General features: G+C 34.0%; 1 protein-coding gene across 7 annotated transcripts in view; it reads right to left on the bottom strand.

Moving 5' to 3' along the window:
- Positions 1–21,947, bottom strand: part of TANK (TRAF family member associated NFKB activator) — a 79,800-nt gene that overhangs the window by 35,173 nt on the left and 22,680 nt on the right. For 5 of the 7 annotated variants that reach the window (XM_010971371.3, XM_045507585.2, XM_010971370.3 and 2 more), the window contains exon 2: positions 13,038–13,185. In XM_010971371.3, coding sequence (XP_010969673.1) covers positions 13,038–13,136 — 99 coding nt within the window. In that variant the 5' untranslated portion in view covers positions 13,137–13,185. Of the gene's footprint in view, positions 1–13,037; positions 13,186–13,395; positions 13,459–18,887; positions 18,911–21,947 lie in introns of those variants that run through there. The other 2 variants (XM_045507587.2, XM_045507586.2) reach the window with 2 other exon arrangements.

Below are 21,947 nucleotides of genomic sequence, written 5' to 3'. Positions count from 1 at the left end.
ACCACACAACCACGCCGGGCTCTAAGCCAGTTTTCTCAGTCTTTCTTCTAGCTCATTGTAATCTAGGACTCAGAAGTTTCTTTTTGAGAAATCAGTGTGGTATCTCCATTGAATCAAAAACATTCTGTCAAGCAAAAAAAAGAACAAAACAAAACAAAAACTCTGGTTGTTCTAAGTTTACAAAGAGACAAAATAGGCTCAAAGATGATTAAGAAACAAAATGGTTGTTAAAAATCCCAAAAGTAGCACATTTGTTAAAGACAACAAAAAACAACAAAATGTCCACCATCATCACCATAACAAAAACCCATATATGTACAAAGTAAAAAGTGACACTCTCTTCCCTTACTTGAACATATATTCTAGCATACCTATCTAAATATTTTGACAGAACATATTTCTGGAAATAAAGACTTGGAACAAAGGATACAAACATTTTAAATTCTGATAGGTGGAAAATGAGTTTATGGCAAAGTACTGACAATGTATAATAGAAGAAATAAGGCTTTGATCAGAAACAACCAGAAGCACCTTTATTCTAATACTAGAAGCTTCAGTAGAGAAAAACCAGAGTGAACTACTTTATTCCCCTACCACCCCGACTCACACTTCACACTGAGATAAAAGTTTTGAGGAACAAAGAAAGGAAAAAAGGAAGGGTAGCAAACAATAGTGTGAAGCTAAAGGCATTTCCAAATAAAGTAGTACCTAAAATAAATTTTATGCCTTCATGCAATCCTCTAAAACATGTTTTACAAGCTTTTAGAGGTAACCATAAGCCTTGAGAGTTTACATTTCAGATGGGTCAAGACTAGGTCAAGAATAAAGCAATCTGACAACACAGTCCTATGGCTTTACATTTATTGCCGGAAAAATGTTTAGATCTGTAATTTATGATAAAAAGGCAGCACAAATAGTCTTATTTGAGGTCTTCACCTTAGACTCATTGGTCAGTCAATAAGCCTCTTTGCTTAGCAAGTGAGATGATTTTAAACATTCTATGTCCTTCACCTTTCTTATCAGTATTAAAGAAAAGCAATTTACAGCACAACATCTGAACTATTTTAGAATTATTTCTTCCTTTCTATACAAGTTATTGTTGATTTTTTTCTTTTAATCAAGAACTGGGCAAGAAGAGACAAATACATTTTATTCCATATTTCTCTTCTCAACAAGGAGATATTTTCTGATTACATAATACAAAGGATCTTGGGACAAGCAGATCAGTTGTAGGAAGTTTTCTGTAACTTAATCATTTATGACTATGATAATCTGACTTTAAATTGGCAATTAGTTTTAAAATTTTCAGATGTTTGATAATTTTATTACTGATTCTTCTCTTGGAAAGATGTTCAAAGAAGCAATAGAGGGTACTTAATTAAATCTTTATTAAATATATTTGGTATCTCCCACAGAACAATGGCAGAAATGAATGACAAGCAACTTCGTATAACTGATAAAACTGATTAAACATTTAATTCCACATTATGGAGTCTTGTGATATTTGAAACTCTCCAGGCAACTTTTACTAGTCAGTCACAAGATATGGCAAAGACCGCTAATTATTACCACATACATTCTCATTCTTTCTTTTAGTAATACAGATTTTTAACTGGGGACACATCATCCAGCTAGAGAATGTATTTATTGGCCTTCCTCACTATGAGATGTGACCATGTAACTAAGTTCCGCCTAATGGGGCATGAACAGAAGTGACCTGCACAAATCCTGGACCACATCATTAAAGGGAAGTTGTCTGCTCTGCCCCACTTCTTTCTCTCTTCTCACTAGCAGGGAGATGATAACAAGTAGAGCAGCCACTATGATTCCAGAGAGGCAAACCACATTTTAAGGATGATACAAGCTGCCTTACCAGCCCTGGTACTCACTTCTGGACTGCTGTTACATGAGAAATAAACTTCTATCTTATTTAAGTATGATATTTCTTGGTCTCTTTGTAACAACAGCTTATCCTACCTATACCAAATTCTGGGGCCAAGCCAACTCTACCATTGCCCTATATAATAATCTCTTCCCTTATACTATATGCACATTAAAAGTTGTCTATGCCAGGGGCTACTATGATTGAAAATTTTCTCTACTTTGGAACAGTCAGAAGACCTTTTAGTCTGAGTATACATGAATGCTTATACAAAGCAAGAAACAAAATAACCAATATTAGACCATGAATACTTTAAGTGCGCATTCTATGTTTTATCTATCTTTGAATCCCTAGCATTTAATACACAGATTACCTGACATTTTACTATGGTCTAGAAAAGATTCTACTGCAAGGAAAAGCTAAAAATAGTCATGTTTTCCTAAAGACTAAAGGTTCTAAGACAATTTAATGTCATGGTGGTGGCAGGTATAATAATGGAAAATTTGGTAGAGAGAAACACTATTAGGGACCAGGGAAAGTAAATATACTTGATGATCAAGTATGAGGGATCATCCTTTGAAATTTAAATGAGGTAATTTAGGATACATAAAAGGCAGTATTATTTCACACAGCAGCTTATAAACTCATTACTCCTTTGATACGGTGCAGGTAAGAAAAAACAGTGGATATATAAGTTCAGGTCTGACATTCAGTTTAATGTGCTGTCCAAGTGGCACTGAGATATATGGGTCTAGAGCTCAGAGAGTTAAGTCTGGAGTGGGAGATAAATTTAGGAGTCACTGTCATAGGTATCTGAAGCCACAGGAGAAGATGAAACAGCTCATGCAAGAATATAAAGTAAGAGCAATGAAGGCTTTGAAAACCTCTAATAAGCAGTAGCCTGGTAGTAGAGAATAAATCTACAAAAAAGATTGAGGAGGGAGGAGGTTATAAATAAAAACCTAATTACCTCCCCATCAAAAAAATTGTAAAAAAAATGCACTTATATGAATACATTCATTAAACAATTCGGCTTAAAAAAAAAAAAAAGATTTGAGGAACTGCAGCCCAAGAGGGAATGAGAAAAATCAAACATGGTGTCTGGAATGTTAAAGAAAAATAATGTTTTAAGGAAGACGTAGTGGTATGATCAGTTATTAAATGGAATGAGGTAGTTCTATATGTGTGAACTTGAAAGACTATCTATCAATGATTTTAGGCAAAGAAGTTATAGACATGAAATTTATGATCAAGCAATTTTTTTCAAATCATAGTTCTACTCGCTTAACTACTTGTTAGTGGTGTGGTTGTGGGCAAGTCATTTCATCTCTCTGCACTTAATTTCCTCAACTGAAAAATTAAATAAGACTTCTTCATAAGATCTGTATAATGATTAAATCAGATGACTGTAAAGCACTTTGACTAACATAAGCCTCAATAAATCTTAGTGATGATGGTAGTGAAGATAAAGACATTTTAAAAACATTTAAAACCTTGTTCAAATTAGCACAATTCCATTTTTGAAAAAATATAATTCACACATTCTGGAAGTATATATATATATATGTTAGTATATATATCAAATTACTAACAATGGTTACCTCTGGGGAATGAGGGACAGGACCATTACTTAAAATTCTGTATGTCTTGAATTACTTCCATTTTTTTCATTAAGTATGTGCTGCTTTTGTAATTTTGGTCAATAATATTTTAAAAAATCACTTACCAGCCTTATTTGTCTTTGTCTCCTTTATTGATTTAGAATACTCAGATGCCTTTGCTTGACAAAATGTTCTTAAATGGATGTAGCACACTGATTTCTCAAAGAGGAGCTTCTGAGCCTTAAACTGCAGTGAACTAGAAGAAACACTGTGAGAAGAACTGGCTTGGAGTATGGACAGCTAAGTGGTAAAAGGCTGGTGAGTCTATACAAACTGATGAATGACAGATGAATGGTAATAAAACATAGCTAGGAGAATCTAGGCTATATTAACTTTTGGTTTTTGGTAATATTTTAAAAAAGTTTTTGTGAAATATATACAAGATAAAATTTACCATTTTAACCATTTTTAAATGTACAGTTCTGTGGCATTAAGTGCACTCATGTTGCTGTACAACCATTACTACCATCAATCTCCAGAACTTTTTCATCTTCCCCAACTGAAACTCTGTACTTATTAAACACTAACTCCCCACTCCCTTCCCTCAGCCTCTAGGAACCACTCTACTACTTTCCGTCTCTATGAACCAACTGTTCTACCCATTGTATGTATACACAGCATTTTGTTTATCCATTCATCCACTGAGGGGCACTTGGTTTGCTTCTACCTTTTGGCTACTGTAAATAATATTGCTACAAACGTGGGTGTACAGGATATCTCTTTGAATCCCTGCTTTCAATTCATTTGGGTATATACCCAGAAGTGGAATTGCTGGGTTACATGGAAATTCTGTTTTGTTTTGAGGAAACATCATTTATTTTCCACAGTGGCTATACCGTTTTACATTCCCATAAGCAATGCACAAGAGTTCTAATTTCTCCATATCCTCACCAATACTTACCTAAAAAAAATTCTTTTTTATAATAGCCATCCCAATGGGTACAAAGCAGTATCTCATTGTGGTTTTGGCTTGCATTTCCCTAATGATGTCAAGCATCTTTTCATTTACATATTCATCATTTGTATAACTCCTTTGGGGAGTGTCTATTTCAAGTCTTTTGACTACTTTTTCATCAGGTTGTTCTTTTGTTGTTAAGCATAGGAGTTCTTTATATATTCTAGATATCAATCCTTTATCAGATTTATGATTTGCAAGGATCTCCCTCATTCCTTGGGTTGCCTTTTCACTCTGTTGATAGTGTCCTTTGATGCACAAAAGTTTAATTTTGATGAAGTCCAACTTATCTAATTTTTCTTTTGTTGTCTATGTTTTTGGTGTTGTATATATCAAGTCCTATGATTTCTTCTAAGAATTTTATAGTATTAGCTCTTGCATTTAGGTCTTTGATCTGGTTTAAGTTAATCTGTATATGGTGAAAGATTAAGGGTCCAACCCATGAACACAGATTTCCCCCATATGTTGGTTTCCTCTTTTAATTTCTTTCAGAAACACTTTGTAGTTTTCAGTGTGTAAGTCTGTCACCTACTTAAGTTTATTCTTAAGTATATTATTCATTTTGATACTACTGTAAATTGAATTTTCTTAATTTCCTTTTCAGTTTGTTTAATGCTAATGTATACAATAATGTATATAATGTAAAGTTGCTTTAGTATCTTAGAACTTTGCTTAATTTGTTTATTACTTCTAACATTCTATTTGATGGAATCTTTAGGGTTTTCTATACAGAAGATCAAGTAATCTGCAAACAGAGAGTTTTTCTTCTCCCTTTCCAATTTAAATAATGTTTTTCTTGCCTAAATGCTTTGGGTAGGACTCACTGAAGTCCTATTATGTTGAACAGAAGTAGTGAAAGTGGACATCCTTGTCTTGTTCCTGATCTCAAGAGAAAAAGCTTTCAGTCTTTCATCATGAAGTATTATGTTAGCTATGGGCTTCTCATATATGGCCTTTATTATATTGAAAGTTTCTTTTTATTTCTAGTTTGTTGAGCATTTTTATCATAAAAAGGTATTGAATTTTATCAATCTTCTACATCAATTGAGATGATCATGTGGTCTTTATCCTCCACTATTCTGTTTAAGTGGTATATTACACTGACTGATTTGACCATCCTTGCATTGCAGGAATAAATCCCACTTGGTCAAGGTGTATAAGCCTTTTAACACGCTGCTGAATTTGGCTTGCTAGTATTTTGTTGAGGATTTTCTGCATATATTCTTAGGGGATATCAGTCTATAGTTTTCTCATGGCACCTTTGTCTGGCTTTGGAATTAGGGTAATAATGGCCTCACTGAATGAGTTAGGAAGTGTCCCATTCTAGGTCTATTCAGATTTTCTATTTCTTCATGTTTCAGTCTTGGTAGGTTGTGTGTTTCTAGGAATTTTCGATTTTACTAGGTTACCCAATTTGTTGATATATAATTGTTAATAGTGCTTTTATAATTTTTTATTTCTATAAAATTGGTAGTATTGTCCCCTTTCATCTCTGATTTTAGTTATCTGAGTATTCTTTTTCTTAATCAATCTGGCTAAATATTTGTCAATTTTGTTGATCTTTCAGAAGAACCAATTCTTGTTTCATTGGCTTTATTAGTTTCCTATTCTCTATTTTGTTTATCATTGCTCTAATCTTTACTATCTCCTTTCTGCTAGCTTTGGGTTTACTTTGTTCTTTTTTGTTTCTTAAGGTGTAAAGTTAGGTTACTGATTTTAGATATTTCTTCTCCCTTTCAGCACTGCTTTCATTGCATCCCATAAGTTTTGATATGTTGTGCTTTCATTTTCATTTGTCTCCAAGACATTTTCTAATTTCCCTACTGAGTTTTTCTTTGATCTACTGGTTATGTAAGAGTGTATTATCTAATTTCTGCATATTTGTGAATTTCCCAGTTTTCTTTCTGCTACTGATTTCTAGTTTCATTCCACTTTGTATGATTTTAATCTTTTTAAATTTATTAAGTCATTTTTAATGGTCTAAAATATGGTCTATCCTAGAGAATGCTCCATGTTAATTTGAAAAACATGTGAATTCTGCTATTGCTGGGTGGAATAGTCTATATATGTTTATTAGTTCCAATTGGTCCATAATGTTGTTCAAGTCTTCTATTTCCTTATTGATCTTCTGTCTGGTTGTTCTGTCTATTACTGGAAGTGTTGAAAGTAAGAAACTGAAGTCTACTACTATTGTAGAACTATCTATTTCTTCCTTTAATACTATAAATGTTTGCATCATATATTTTGGAGTTTTGATGTTCAGTGCATATATGTTTATAACTGCTATATCTTCTTGATGACTTGATCCTTTTATCATCTATAATGTCCTTCCTTATTTTTGTGACAGCTTTTGACATAGTATCAGTTTCATCTGATATTTGTATAGTCATACTTGTTCTATTTTGGTTACTTTTTGCATGACATCTTTTCCCATCCTTTCATTTTCAATGTATGCATGTTCTTAAATCTAAAGTGAGTCTTAATGACAGCATATAGTGGGATCCTGTTGTTTTTATCCATTCTGCTAACCCATGTCTTTTGATTAGGGTGTGACCCATCTACACTTAAAATAATTACTGGTAGAAAAGTAATAACGTTTATCATTTTATTCCTTATTGTATGTATGCCTTATAGCTTTTTGTTTCTCATTTCTTCCACTACTGTCTTTCTCTATATATAGTTGATTTTTTTGTAGAGATACATTTTGATTTCCTTGTGCATAATCTGTATTTTCTTTGTGGTTATCATTGAGATTACATATAACATCCTAAATTTATGACAATCTATCTTAAATCGACACCAACTTCAGTTGTATACAAAAATCTTATGCCTTTATAGCTCCACCCCCACTTTGTTATTGATGTCACAAATTACATCTTTATATATTGTGTACCCATTAATAAAGACATACAATTATTTTTATACATTTTCATTTAAGTCCTATAGAAAATAAAAAGCAGAGTTACAAACCAAAATTACAATAATACTGGTTTTTATATTTGTGTATATATTTGCCTTTCCCAGAGAATTTTATATTTTCACTTGGCTTCAAGTTACTCTCTAGTATCCTTTCATTTCAACTTAAAGGACATTCCTCAGCATTTCTTGTAGCTCAGGTCTAGTGATAATGAACTCCTTCTACTTGTTTATCTGTTAATATTTTAATTTCTCCTCATTTTTGAAGAACAGTTTTGCCAGATATGAAATTCTTGGTTAACAGGTATTTTTCTTCAGTACTTTAAATATCATCCCATTGCTTTCTGGCCTGCCAGGGTTCTGCTGAGAAATCCACTGACTGTCTTATTGGGGCTCCCTTGTACATAATGAGTCACTATTCTCTTGCTTTTTTCTAGGTTCTATCTTTGTCTTTTAATGGTTTGATTATGATATATCTTAATGTAAGACTTTCTGGATTTATCCTACATGAAGTTTGTTGAGTTTCTTGGATTTGTATATCCATGTCCTTCCTCAAATTTGAGAATTTTTTATTATTATTCAAATAATCAATTTTTTCAAAATAATCTCTCTCTTCTCCTCCCACAATGAATATATTCCTCCACTTGATAGTGTCCTCTCAGTCCCTTAGGCTCTGCTAACTTTTTTCTTTCTCTTTTCTTTTTGTTCCTCAGACTCCATTCTTTCAAATGACCTGTCTTTAAGTTTGCTGACTCTTCCTTCTGCCAGTTCAAGTGTATCCTTGAACCCCTCTAGTGAAATTTTCAATTCACTTATTACATATTTCAGCTAGATTTTCTGTTCATTCTTTTTTTAATATTTTTAATCCTGTTGATTTTCTCATTTTCTTCATATTATGCTTTCCTGATTTCTTTTAGTTCTTTGATTCTGTTTTTCTTTAGCTCTTTAAGCATACTCATTATGAAGACAGAAAATCCTAAACATCAATATTTACTCATTGACAATAACCCATCCTTTGAACACTCACATTCTTCTACTCTTTCTGTATCTGTTCTCTTACTTCATGAATACTTCAGCCATAAACCCCCTTTTTGTTCTTAGTCTATTGGACTCCTTCTAGAGTAGCTTCTTTCTGATTTTAGCTTATATTGCAAAGCATATAATTTCAATTGCTTTTGTATGCACTTTCTGGTCACCTAATCAGAAATTCTTCTACTCTAAACTCTACAATCTCTTAATCCTGGATTTGGCCACCTAGCTGTTCCACTTGTATATTAAGAACATTGCTGAAAAAATAACCAACAAACATGGACTGACAAAAATTCATCGTAAAGGCTGGATGTAACATTTTTCTTCTTTCATTTCCTTTCTTTTTTCTTTTTAAATTGAAGTACAATTAGTTTACAATGTTCTGTCAATTTCTGGTGTGCAGCATAATATTTCAATCATACATAAACACATACATTCATTTTCATATTCTTTTTCATTATAGGTTACTACAAGATATTGAATATAGTTACCTGTGCTATACAGTAGAAACTTGTTGTCTTCTTTCATTTTTTAACTGAAGTTATTTACTACCACTTACAGAATATCCTAAAATTACTTCACTCAGTAGATGACCTCATCTTGTATTTCACAGGAAAAAAGACTCTTATATGATAAACCTTCTATTTTTTTGTTGATTTTTTTTTAATTGAATAAATTTGACATGTCACATTGTGCAAGTTTAAGGTGTACAGTGTGTTACTGATACATTTATATATTCTAATATGATTGCTGTTGTATATTTATCACATTAAATTATTATAGTACATATTATTGTCTATATTCATTATACTGTAATTAGATCTCTATGGTTTATTTACCACTTGTTACAAATTTCAACACCGTCAATTTTATCTGCTCCCTCCAATTCCTGGGTAACCACCATTTTACTCTCTGGTTTTGCATTTTTTTAAAATAGGTTTGACTTTTTTGGATTCCAGCTGCAAGTCATACATGATAATCCTGTTAACATCTTGCCACCTCCACCTCCTATCTGCAGATTTATTTTCATCTGCAGCTACTTTTCCTCTCTTGTTCCCTCCAGTTCTCAGAGAAACCTGTATTTCTCCTCTTGTTCATAATCAATTCCTTAACATACTTCTGAAATTCCAGCGACCAACTGGTTGGGGCCTTATTTCCTTCCTCTTGCCCTCCTGTCCTTCAAATAGTACTTCCCCCTAAATACTCTAACTTGAAAATGTTACACACATTCAAGACTATAATGAAATCTGCTGTTCTATAATCTGTATCTCTAATCTCCAATTCAGAACTCTACCTAGGCTCCTAGCTCTGTATTTGCAATCATTCACTGGACATTTTCACCTGCATGTCCCATAGGTAACCAAATCTAATAACTAAAAACTAATTATACATCTTATTTCCCCATTTATTGAATCTGAACCTTCTCCATTCTTGGTTTCAGTCATCAGCACCACCAATAATCCATCTTCTCTTCCAGATACCTGAGTATTATCCTAGAATCTATGCCATAACCCTCAGAATTGACTTATATTCAGGTGCCACCTGCTTTCCATTCTATTGCCTAAATAAATCTTAAATCTCCCAATTCATCCCCAATGCTTAATTTAAGTCCTTATTTTGATTGCTTGAAATGACTTCCATTCATTTCTTCTTTTGAAAGTTGAAGTATAATATACCATACATATATATTTAATATATGTATATTAATAGATACTATATATAATTATATGTATGTGTGTGTATATATTGCACTATATATATATTTAGTGCAACTTGATGGTTGCCACTTATTTTTATACTCCTGGGTCTCAGAACATTGCCTAGCCTCAATATATGTTTGTTGAGTGAAATCCACATTATTCTCTATCCTATGTATCATCTATCCCACTGTCAGGAAGACTTTTCTAAAGCATATATTAAACCCTTCAGTAAATTCTGAATGAATAAGAATATAGTACAGACTACTTAGTCATAGTCATCATGTTAAGGCCCTAATCTACCTTCACAGCTTCTTTTCTTATATTGTCCTATTGTTCTCCCTGGAGCCACAGGATCACCTTACAGTACACAGAATATACCAAACCTTCCTTCACTTCTGAGTTTTTATTTTATATATAATGCTCCTCCTGCTTGCAGGACCCTTCTTGTCTAATTTACCCAACTCTTCCTTATCTTACCTCGTGTTGGGCTTGGTAGTGGGCTTATGACCTGATCCTCCCAGAATGAGTTAAGTGCCTCTTCTCTGGGCTCATATTATCCTGCACAGAGCTCTACTGTAGCACTTTGTATGCTGTGGTAATAATTGCTGATTTTCTTTTTTACTTATTGAAAAGTTCCTTAAGGGCACAAACCATGTTTTATTTCAGTATTCTCAGAACCTCATTAATGGCCCAATATAGAGCAGACATTTTATGTTTCTAAAATCAGGATATTTAGAGTTTAACATATATGAACATACAGTATATATTTTTTCTTCTCCTATTCTTGAGAAATACAAAAAACATTTCTCTTTACCCTCTTTAGGATAATTGCTGCTGTGAGTGAAGTCTTCTTCCACGGCAGATAAGAGATTAAATTACAAAAATTTTCAGTTGCTTACCACTGACCAGTGTAGGAAGAGGAGGAGATAGAGAAATTCCTCCTTCTGCCTTTACCCAAAATATCTCAATACTCCTTTTCCTTAATTCTGTGTTTCCTAACTTTCTGAGAACAAGTATAGCATTGTTGAAGTTTCTTAGTGAACCTAATAGTAAAGTAAGAATAATAAAAGTTGGAAGGTTTTATTTTGTTTTTTTAAAAAGTGATTATGCCTTATATCTAAACTGGATAGGAAAAGAAATCTAAATTCTAAATTTCATTTCAATAACTGAGAAAGTGCCCTGTCATTATCATTCTCTATTTTTCTTATGCACCCCTAATGAAGACCTCTAGTCCATAAATTTACCTATATAACTGGAAGAATTCTTTTGTAAACCAACAGGAGAATCACAAAGAATAATGATAATTTCTATGGAATGCAGGAAATTAAGTACTATAGCTAGTTTTACAGTAGGTATATTAAATAGAAAGGAGGAAGGGAATTGTGTAGTTCCTATATTTATGGAAGAAACTAAGAACTGTGTGGCTAGCGTATTTCTTAGACTTCAGAATTTCATAGGCTAGTAAAATTTTTTTCAGTTGAGGGAACCAACGAAAGATCCTCCACTTTAAACTGACTATACAGGAATAATATAACATAGCAGGCCTTAGGCTATTTATCTTCAGAAAGGCCTATTTGCGAGGCTAGCCCTTGATTGGCATCTAGAAACTTGACATTTGAAAACACTTCCTAAGTGATAAGGTTCTAAGTGCTATGCCAGCCTCCTAATTAGACTGTACAATGAAATTTAAGGTGAATAAGTACTTTCCCTTCAAGAATCTAAAACTTTGGTTGACAGAGGGTGCCTGTGTAACCATTCCTTAGTAAAGCCCCAAACTCTTGAGTCTCAAATGGAATTCCCTGTACAGAAGCACTGCACATGTGTTGAGTGAATTTTTTAAGCTGGAGAGAGGATGCGTTCTGTGTGACCCTTCAAATGAATGAAAGAGCATAAGAAGCCTGTATATGAACTCCTCTAGATTCCACCTGATGTCTTTTCCCATTAATGCCTGGCTGCTTATCTTTACCATGTCACTGTAATAATAAATGTTAGCTCTGAATATGACTGGGTACTCACTCCTGTGAATCCTTGTAGAGAATAACAGAATGTGTGGGTAGTACTGTGAACCTCTAAAGCACTAAGTAATGAAAAACAAACAAAAAACTATGATCATTGTTTGACAAATGTGTATGCTAATAAAATTTTGCCCTTTATTCTGATAGTATGGAAACATGGAAACAGCATCAGAATAAAGGACACAATTTTAAACTGAATAAATTTAGTATTTATAGAAAGTTCATTACATTGTTCTCATTTTTCTCATCTTGCTGTAGATTGGTGAAAACCTTATCATTGACCAACAACAGACATGTACCTGGGAACTACAGACCAAGTAATTTTTGTCTGGATATATCTTTCCTCCAATTTACTTTCTTTTGAAACTGAAAGTACTAAACAGAAATTTTGTGTGTCCAAGAGTAGTTTTAGAAAGCTGAAACTTCTGATAAGTCATTAAAGATTTCACTGAAACAGTTTACTTTAAACTGTTACAGTTAAAGAGTGGAAGACCACTATAAGTTAATAACAAATTTAGTTCCAGGATATTTTAAGATTTGTACAGCATTCCTGCCAGCCAAGTAACAATGTAAAAAAACAAAAAATAAAACTAGCTGATATTTCTGATTTTCAGTTTGTCATTTTATTTAAAAAACATTTATGCAAGATAACTTTCTTCACATTTCCTCAGCATAATCATCTTAAATGAATTCTTCCCACAGTTCACAATGTTTTTAAAAAAAATAGCAAATAAAAATCTCAACTTTCATTCATTAATATATCCCTGTGTTTTAGTTCTTCAAGGTACTTACTAACAATATAATATTCTTCCATTGCATAAGACTTTCAAATTCCATTTACTAAGATAAATAACAACTTTCAAAACCAAAACTATATACCTTCTGCTGTAGTTCTTTTATTGCAGAATCTCTATCCATGCATGCCTGTCGATAGGCTTCGTAAGCTTTATTGAGTTGCTCACCAATGTTTTTATCCATTCCTCTCTGTCCTGTAGCATCACTATAAAGGATGGAGTAAATGACAGGTCTGGAAAATAAATGAACAATTCAGATAGCTATTAAGTTATATAAATCTCATTTTTAAAATGTACCTCAAGGACAGTTCTATATGGTTTATCATGAACATTATAGCACCAAGTACTTAAAGATTTATAAATGCAAAAAAGTCTCATCTAAAATCCTGATTATAAATGTTGTGAAACCTTAACTTCTACAATTAAAAAAAAATACTCCTTACTATTGTTTAAGGAGCAATTGGGGTTCCAGTTCATAAAGATGCTACTTTGGAAATAGTACTCTATAAATGCAACCTAAAAATGGAAAAATATAAAAGGTCATTTGTTATTAATCTTGAAATGCACAACAGGATTAGCAATGTGAGAAGGGATTTCTTTTTACTAAATGGACAGTTACTCCCACTTACAAGGTGAATGCTTGCTACACTGAAATTAAAGCAAAATTAAGTAGATAATAAATGTTTGTGGATGGAGCTCACACTGTTGTTATCACAGAGCAATTAAAATGTGTGAAAATGCTCTTATTTTAGCACAAAATCTAGGGAAAGCTGCTGTTGGATTGTACTACATTAAAAAAGAAAAATCACATCCCATTAGTCTACCCCAACCCTCTGTTAGTTTTCCAACTCCTATGCTATTTCTGAACTACAGGTGATCTACTCAGTGGACGTAATTTAGTTTCATCATCTCAATTTGCGTAACATCTCTAATGACATCCCTCGGCTCTGAGCAGAAGGCCATCTAATGACTATGATTCTTCCTGTCAAGCTGTAAAAACCAAACCAGAGCCTTTTTCTTAATCCTCTGAAAGCCACAGAATAGACAAAGTTCTCTTTCAGTCATAGGGGTTTTGGGAGGGTACCAAATTATTTCACTTCTTTAGCACTAGAAATCCTTCATAATCTGTCTCTAATCTTTCATAACATCTTTATCTTTGGGTACACATGCTTTAAAATTTTTTAGTATTTTACATTAAGATTTAATTCATATAACATAAAATTCACCACTTTAAAGTATACACTTCTGTTGTTTTTAGTATAGTCGCTATGTTGTGCAACCATCACCATTATCTAATTCCAAAACATTATCATCACAGAAAGACACTCTGCACCCATTAGCAATTAGTCCCAATTCCTCTCTTCCCTCTATCCCCAGACAATCACTAATCTGCTTTCTAACTCTATGGATTTGCCTACTTTGGATATTTGGAGTCATTATAATACATGGCTTTCATGTCTGGCTTTTTTCACGTAGCATAAAATTTCCAAATTTTATCCATTTAGCAACATGTAATACTACTTCATTGCTTTTTATGTGTGAACAATATTCCATTTTATGGCTATACCACATTTTGTTTGTCCACTCCCTAGTCAATGGACATGTGGGTTGTTTCGACTTTTTGGTTATTTTGAATAAAGCTATTATTTGTGCATAGATATTTGTGTGAACATATGCTTTCAATAATCTTAGATATATATCTAGGAGCAGAATTGCTGGGACAGATGATAATTATGTTTAACTTCTTGAGGAACTGCCACAGAAGTACCAGAAGTTTCCACAGAAGCTGTATCATTTTACATTTCAACCAGCAATGTCCATGTCTTTACCAACAATTATTGTCCATTTTAAAATTATATGCTAGGATCCTTGTGGGTGTGAAGTAATACCTCATCATACTTTCGATGCTGAGCATCTTTACAATGCGTATTGGTCATCTGTTTATCTTCTTTAGAGCAATGTCTGACCAAATCCTTTAGCCATTTTTTAATTGGGTTATTTGTGTCTATTGTTGAGTTGTAAGGGCTCTTTATACAGTCTGGAAACTAGACCCTTACCAGATATATTCACAAAATTTATAAATATTTTCTCCCATTCTGTAAATTATCTTATCTTTTTTTTTGTAGATTATCTTTTCATTTCTTTGACAGTGTCCTTTGACACACAAAGTTTTTAATTTTGATAGTCTAATTTATTTGTTTTTTCTTTGTTGGTTATGCTTTTCATGTCATATCTAAGAAACCAATACCTAATCTAAGATCACACAAATTTTCATCTATATTTCCTTTTAGAAATTTTATAATTTTAGCTTTTACATTTAGATCTTTGATTGATACTGAGTTAACATGTATATGGTATGAGGTAGGGTTCCAGATTCATTCTGCATGTGACTATCCAGCTGTCCTGGCATCATTTGTTGAAAAGGCTATTCTTTTTCCACTGAATGCCCTTGGTACCCTTGTTGAAAACCAGTTGACCATAAATCACAATGCTCTTTTAAATACCTAGGTAATATTTCAATCCTATCGGCCAGTCTTCCATTTTAAGATACTAAATACACTCCTAAGTCATTTTTTAGGCTGAACAGAAACAATTTCAAGGTTTTTATTATGGGGAGCACAGTGTCTTTACCTTCTGAAGCAATGAAAGAATGATAATTTTTTTAGGCATTCCATTTAGGAAGTTTGCTTTTACTGCTACCTCTGATAAGTGGAAAAGACAAAATACTGTTAAGATAATTAACATTGCTAAGATCTCTGATATGTCAAAGACACTATGGAAACACAGGTAATTAGCATTAATACAAAGCATCACTTTGAGTATTTATTTAGACACTGTATCATTCAAAGAAGGATTCAGGGTGGCTTAAAAAAACACACGAGGTTTAAAATAAGTATATAAGCAGGGAAAGAAAAACCAGGGCAGGTAGCTACAGGGACTATGATATACTGTAATATGTTCATGCAGAAATTAGATAATCTAAGTAGCTATGTGGCTAGGTAGTCTATCACTGTTTTAACAAGCTGCAGATGTCATAACAAACTGTTAATGTAAACCACACCCATATTTTAAAATCTGGGACAAAGAAGAACCTTGAATTGGGAGCCCATCTAGTTTCTTATTTTGTTCTATTACTGACTGACCCTGTGACCTTAGTTCAGGGCCACTAACTCTTTTTGGACTCAAGTTTCTATCTCTTTGATACAAAAAAAGATATTTGGACTCAATTTGTAAGAAACTGTTTCGTTCCATAGGTTTTGAGTCTGTGAATCTAAAAATGCATGTCTGTTCCATCAAGAAGGTGCATTCTTGTTTTTAAAAATGTAAATACAGTACTAAAAATAACTGCATCATATGCAAGTAAATCATGTGGAGACCACGTCAGGTCCTTTAATTAGATCACACAAATGTCACTAGGAAGAGTTACTGAGTAAATTCCACATGGATGCATCCTATTTCCTGAAATAAAAATGTATGCTGGGAAGATATGATTCAGGACAATACAGCTAAATAAATAATACATTTAATTTCTATCTCACAACCAAGAAGAAAATTGGGTGTTAGATCAGTGACACTGACCAGAGAAAAAGGAAACAGTCTCTAAGACCCTGCTAATTAAATTGGGCAGATTTCAAATATTAACACCCTGAACTTTAAGACCACTTGTTCATTTATTTTTTTTTAAAGCATTTGTTAAGTGTAAAATTAATCTCACAATTTAAGAGGCAGTCACATTTCAATTACATTTTGGTATGCCTTCTGCAAAACTTGCCAGGCTCTAGGGAAATGGCTTTATTTATAACAAACATGCTCAAACTCTTATCTAAGGGCCACTCTTATCCCCTAAACCCAGGAGGTCTAAGCTAGAATAACCTTTGCCTTGGAAATACTCTTCTAGTTACAGTTTCACTCTTTCAAATGTATTTTAAGGAAAGCCTTCATGGTAATGTCTTTATTCTGGGTTTCATTTGCTGGTTTCCTCATACCACACAAGGAAAAGATTAAGTCACTGACGCCACAGAAGGTAGCTGGGTGAGAATACAAAGCATCCCAGTCCCGGGGCAATCCTCCAGCAGCCAGGATGGTCCTGACTCAGCCACCTCTGTTCCTCTGGCAGTAGTTCCTTTTTTCCTTTGAGTGGTTCCTGTGAGAGGGAAGATGGAAGGTAGCAAGTTCCTGTTCTGCCTCCCAGGTCCAGCATGTGCCTGCCCAGGAGGAAGCACCAAGAAAATCCCTGGGCATCAGGCTGCTTCCTCTTCCATTGATCCTTGGTTCAATAATGAAACTGTCCTAGGGTAGCAGAGTCAGCCTCCACAAGGGAGATCATTTTATTTTCCCTTGGTAAAATTTCCAGGCTTCAACAATGATCTGTCAACTGCTAGGGCCAAACTTTGACTTGAATAAAATACATACCATTACTATTCAATTAAATTAGAAAAAATGAAGTATTTGTTTGCCTAATACATGTAGAGTACTGTGTGGGAAGCAGCAAGGGGCCTGAGGGATAGTACCACCTTAGACTTGTGTTCTTTCCACAAAGGTTTTTTTTTTTTTTTTTCCCCAATCAGGTCTTCATTTCCTATTATTCATGTTCCCATTTGACTGATAAGGCTCAGAGGAGTTGAATGACCTGCACACAGCTACAAAGCTATAAGCGAGTGACTGGGACTAAATCTCTGAAATTCTTAGTTCAAGGACTGTTTATTAAAGCCAGCTACAAAGTATTCTCCTATGGTGCATGTGGATATTTCATTCAATAAACATTTACTGAGTGTTAACTAAAAACAAAGCCTGGGATGGGCACCACTGATGCAGTGAGAACAAGACAGACATGAAACCTACTCTCAAGAAGGCATCATTCTCTATAACTTACTGTATTTGAGTACCTGGAGATATCCAAAGACTAGAGTTTGGAAAAGAAAGTGGTCACATCTATTTACGAGGTTTAGGAGAGGCTTTGAGAGGTAGGTGGCATTTGACTTGGGTTTTGAATTATGGGTAGGAATGACCTCACGCATTCCTTTTATTTAACTGTCAAATAGCAGTTACCCTTTCTAAAACAGGTTCCTGATAGCTATAAAGATGTTTTTAATGCTAAATAATATCCATTATTCACTAAAATAGGCCAGGATTATATACATTTCTTACACATTGTTCAGCTTGAATTTCCAGATCAGGACAACTCCGCAAACCTGAGACAATTCTTAAATACAACAATGACGGTTACTTACAGAAATGATTAACTAGCTAGTGCTTTTCCCATGATGCTTGAGAAGAAGCAGGGGTGGTAATGAAATAAAGGACAAGTTCTGTTATCACTTCTGGACCTCGATCTTCCTTGCTTTTAAAATGAAGGCATTACATGGTATAATCTCCAACTTTATGATTAGATAGCACTTCTAAACAATTACAGAATACAGAAGCTTTTGCTGGGCAAATATGTGATTTATTGACATCACAGATTTAAAAGTTACAAACCAGTTGATATAGCACTTCATTTAAAGGCAGTGAGAAGTACGGAGTAAAGTTATACAGGGTGTCCTAGCAGTAAAGTGATGATATGATACTGTGAAAATACATAACATGAAAATATGTGTTATAACACTGTGAAAATGACTTTATTTAATAACAGTCATATATTCCCTCCTAACATTTTACTAGGTAGAATGAAAGATACAGGCTTTGAATTCAGATCTCAGGTCTTCAATTTTCTAGCCATTTACTTAGCTTCTCTGATTATTAGTTTTTCTATAAGCAGTTTGTAGGGTTATTGTGAAGATTAAATGAGATCATACATGAAGCATATATGTTAACTGTTCCTCAATATCCATTTTCTCCTCCTCTAGTATTCCTGATTTTTAGCTGATGTAGTCATGTGACTATGTTCTGGTCATCGGCAAGTAAGTGTAACTTCCAAGACAGCTCTTCTCCTCACCTTTTTCCCTTTCCCAGCTGGATGGAATGCTGTGGTGAGTCAACCAAAACACTGTGGTGAGGGTAAGACTTCCAGGATGCTGGAACAACAAGTGGATGTGGTTTGATAATTTTCCTTTGTATTATCTTGGCTTCTTTTTAGTTTTTGTGATTCTATTGTAAGCTTTTGGCTTGTGGTTACCCTGTTTAGTACGTATATTAACCCATTACTACATCTGTTTGTTTTAAACTGATGGATGTGGAACAACAAGAATGAAGATGCCTTGGTCCTTGATACCGTGGAGCTGCCAGATCAGCCCTGGACATCTTATAGTTTGAACTGTAATATGTGAGAGAAATAAAATATCTGCCTCATTTAAGCCACTGTCTTTGTGGGTCCTTTAAGAGAAGAGCTGAGCTGTATCCTAACTGATAAAATATTCTAGACTGACTCAGTGCTGAACACATAGTAGGCACTCCTTTTATCCATGGGAAAGAGACAAAGTCACAGTCCTTGCCTTTTCCTCTAATTAGAACTTATAATTTAGTAAGGAGGAAACACATGAAAATGATTAATGATATTAGGTCAATTATAAATGTGTGAAAAGGTATGAGCATACCTTGATAGGAGTCTGGGAAACACAAGTAAAAGCATTGTAGGAACTCACTCAGTGGTTCACTCAAGATTTATGCTTTTTCTATATCAGGAGCAAACTCTTAATTTGAAAAGATACATGCACTCCAAAGTTCATAGCAGCACCACTGACAATAGCCAAAACATGGAAGCAACCTAAATGTCCATCAATAGATGACTGGATAAAGAAGGTGTGGTATGTGTATGTGTATATTCACACACACACACACTCACACACAATGGAACACTACTCAGCCATAAAAAGAATGAAATAATGCCATTTGCAGCAACATGGATGGATCGAGAGATCATACTAAGTGAAGTAAGTCAGACAGAGAAAACAAATTATCATACAATATCACTTGTATGTCGAATCTATTAAACAACGACACAAATGAACTTATTTACAAAACAGACATAAACTCACAGACATAGAAAATAAACTCCTGGTTAGCAAAGCGGAAAGGGGGAGGGATAAATTAGGAGCTTGGGATTTGCAGATACTAATTACTACATATAAAATAGATAAACAACAAGGTCCTACTGTACAGCATAGAGACCTATATTCAATATCTTGCAATAAACTAAAATGAAAAAGAATTTGAGAAAAGAATATATTTATGTATAACTGAATCACTATGTTGTACCCCAGAAACTAATACAACATCATGAATCAACTACACTTCAATTAAAAAAAAAAAAAGATTTGTTTCTTTGTATTTAAGTTTTACATAGAAAGAAGAAGAAAGAACTTAAATAAGAAGTATAAGCAGGAAAAAGGCTCAAAGGAAGGAACAATTAAAATAAGAGGAAATATGGAAGGCTTCAAAGATGTGACACATGAACTGGGACCTGAAATATGAGAAGGATTTCAACAAATAGAGAATGAGAGGGGAAAGAACATTGGCTCTGAAAGAGCAAAGGCCCTGAGAAGTCACTAGTATAGTGCATTTAGGGACTGGTGGTGAGTATTCTATTTACGCAAGCCTAGTGTGTGTGCAGAGAGGATGAGGGGTCAGGGTGCTAAGACAGTATGGTCAGGGCCACCATGTATGACTGTGTTGTACTCGAAAAACCCTAGGGGCACCATTCATGTAGACCATAATTGAAATGAAGCCCCCTAGAATTACAGAGTGTGTAACTACATACATAAACTATATGCAGCAGACTTAGCTATGGTCAGACTGGAGCAGACCTTGAATGTCACTCTAAGAAATTTAGACTTTAACTTGCTGACATTAAGGAATAACGGAGGATTTTCAAGCAGGAGATGGCTATGTTTTAGAAAGATAAGCTGGATATAAGCATGGAATATAAACCAGTGAGGGAGACAAAGTGAGGATATTCATAGGAAACTACTGCTGTATTCTGGGTGAAAGATGAAGACTTGTACTAGAGTAGGGGAAATGCAACATGAATGGATTCAAGAGATATTTAAAAGGCAGAATCAACAGGATTCATTGGCCAACTGGATCTGCACAAGAGACAAGAAGGAAACATTCATGTCCCAGCAATTCTAAAATCAGTTGGCCTGGGATGCAGCCATGGAATCTGCATTTTAATAAGCAAAGTAACGAGGTTATTTTGTTAAAGATGATTCATCAGCCACAGTTTTCAAAATACTAGGCAAACAGTGATGACAGCCTGCCACAGAGAAACAGGAAGAAAAACTGAGGGGGTGGGGAGAGGATACTGAATTCAATTTTAAGTGCTAACAGAGACATAATTAACAATAGGCAAGAAAAATGTACCAATTGAGTGATAATGAAATCTAGAGGAAGAATTGGTGGCTAAGTAAGCCTTCCCTCCTGCTTATATTCTTAAAGTTCTATCTGAATGTCCTCTAACACTACTTGACAGTCAACCAGGCCAAAATCTTTTTACCAAAAAACAAAAACCAAAACCAACAAAAGAACCCCTACATTTTTGAAAAGACAGTGGAGAGAGAAAGAAGCAATATGCATTATTGTACCACTTTGTGTCACAAGATGTACACTTTTTTTCCCTCCCAAATATAGATCAAAACCAGGACAGGCCCACTTATTATCTGGATGATGTCAGAAGGAAAATTAGGAAATGTTTAAAATATTCAGGCATTTTGGCATAAGTTTATTATCTTATGTGAAGAGACTATTAGCCAAATAAGTAGGAATGTTATCTAATGCTGTTCTGTTAACCTTATACACTGTTAAATAACAGGAAAAATAAATTTCTAGTAGAGAAAGTTTTGAAAGTTTGAATCCGTGATTTTTCTTAAGTCTCTTCTACTCTACTGGATTTATGACAATGAAAATAGTATTATTAATGATCTTTCACAAGAGTAGAACAGGTTGTACCTATCTTCTGGTTTTAAACAGAGGAGTTTGAAAAAAATGTTTTCGGTAATCTTAAAAAAGGTCTCCCCGAACAGAAGACAATAATGTAAGAAATGTCACAGGCTATGCCAGA

The sequence above is a fragment of the Camelus bactrianus genome, chromosome 5, assembly GCF_048773025.1.
Source record: "Camelus bactrianus isolate YW-2024 breed Bactrian camel chromosome 5, ASM4877302v1, whole genome shotgun sequence".
In the NCBI taxonomy this organism is placed as follows: Eukaryota; Metazoa; Chordata; class Mammalia; order Artiodactyla; family Camelidae; genus Camelus; species Camelus bactrianus.
This window is presented reverse-complemented; position numbering and strand designations above follow the sequence as displayed.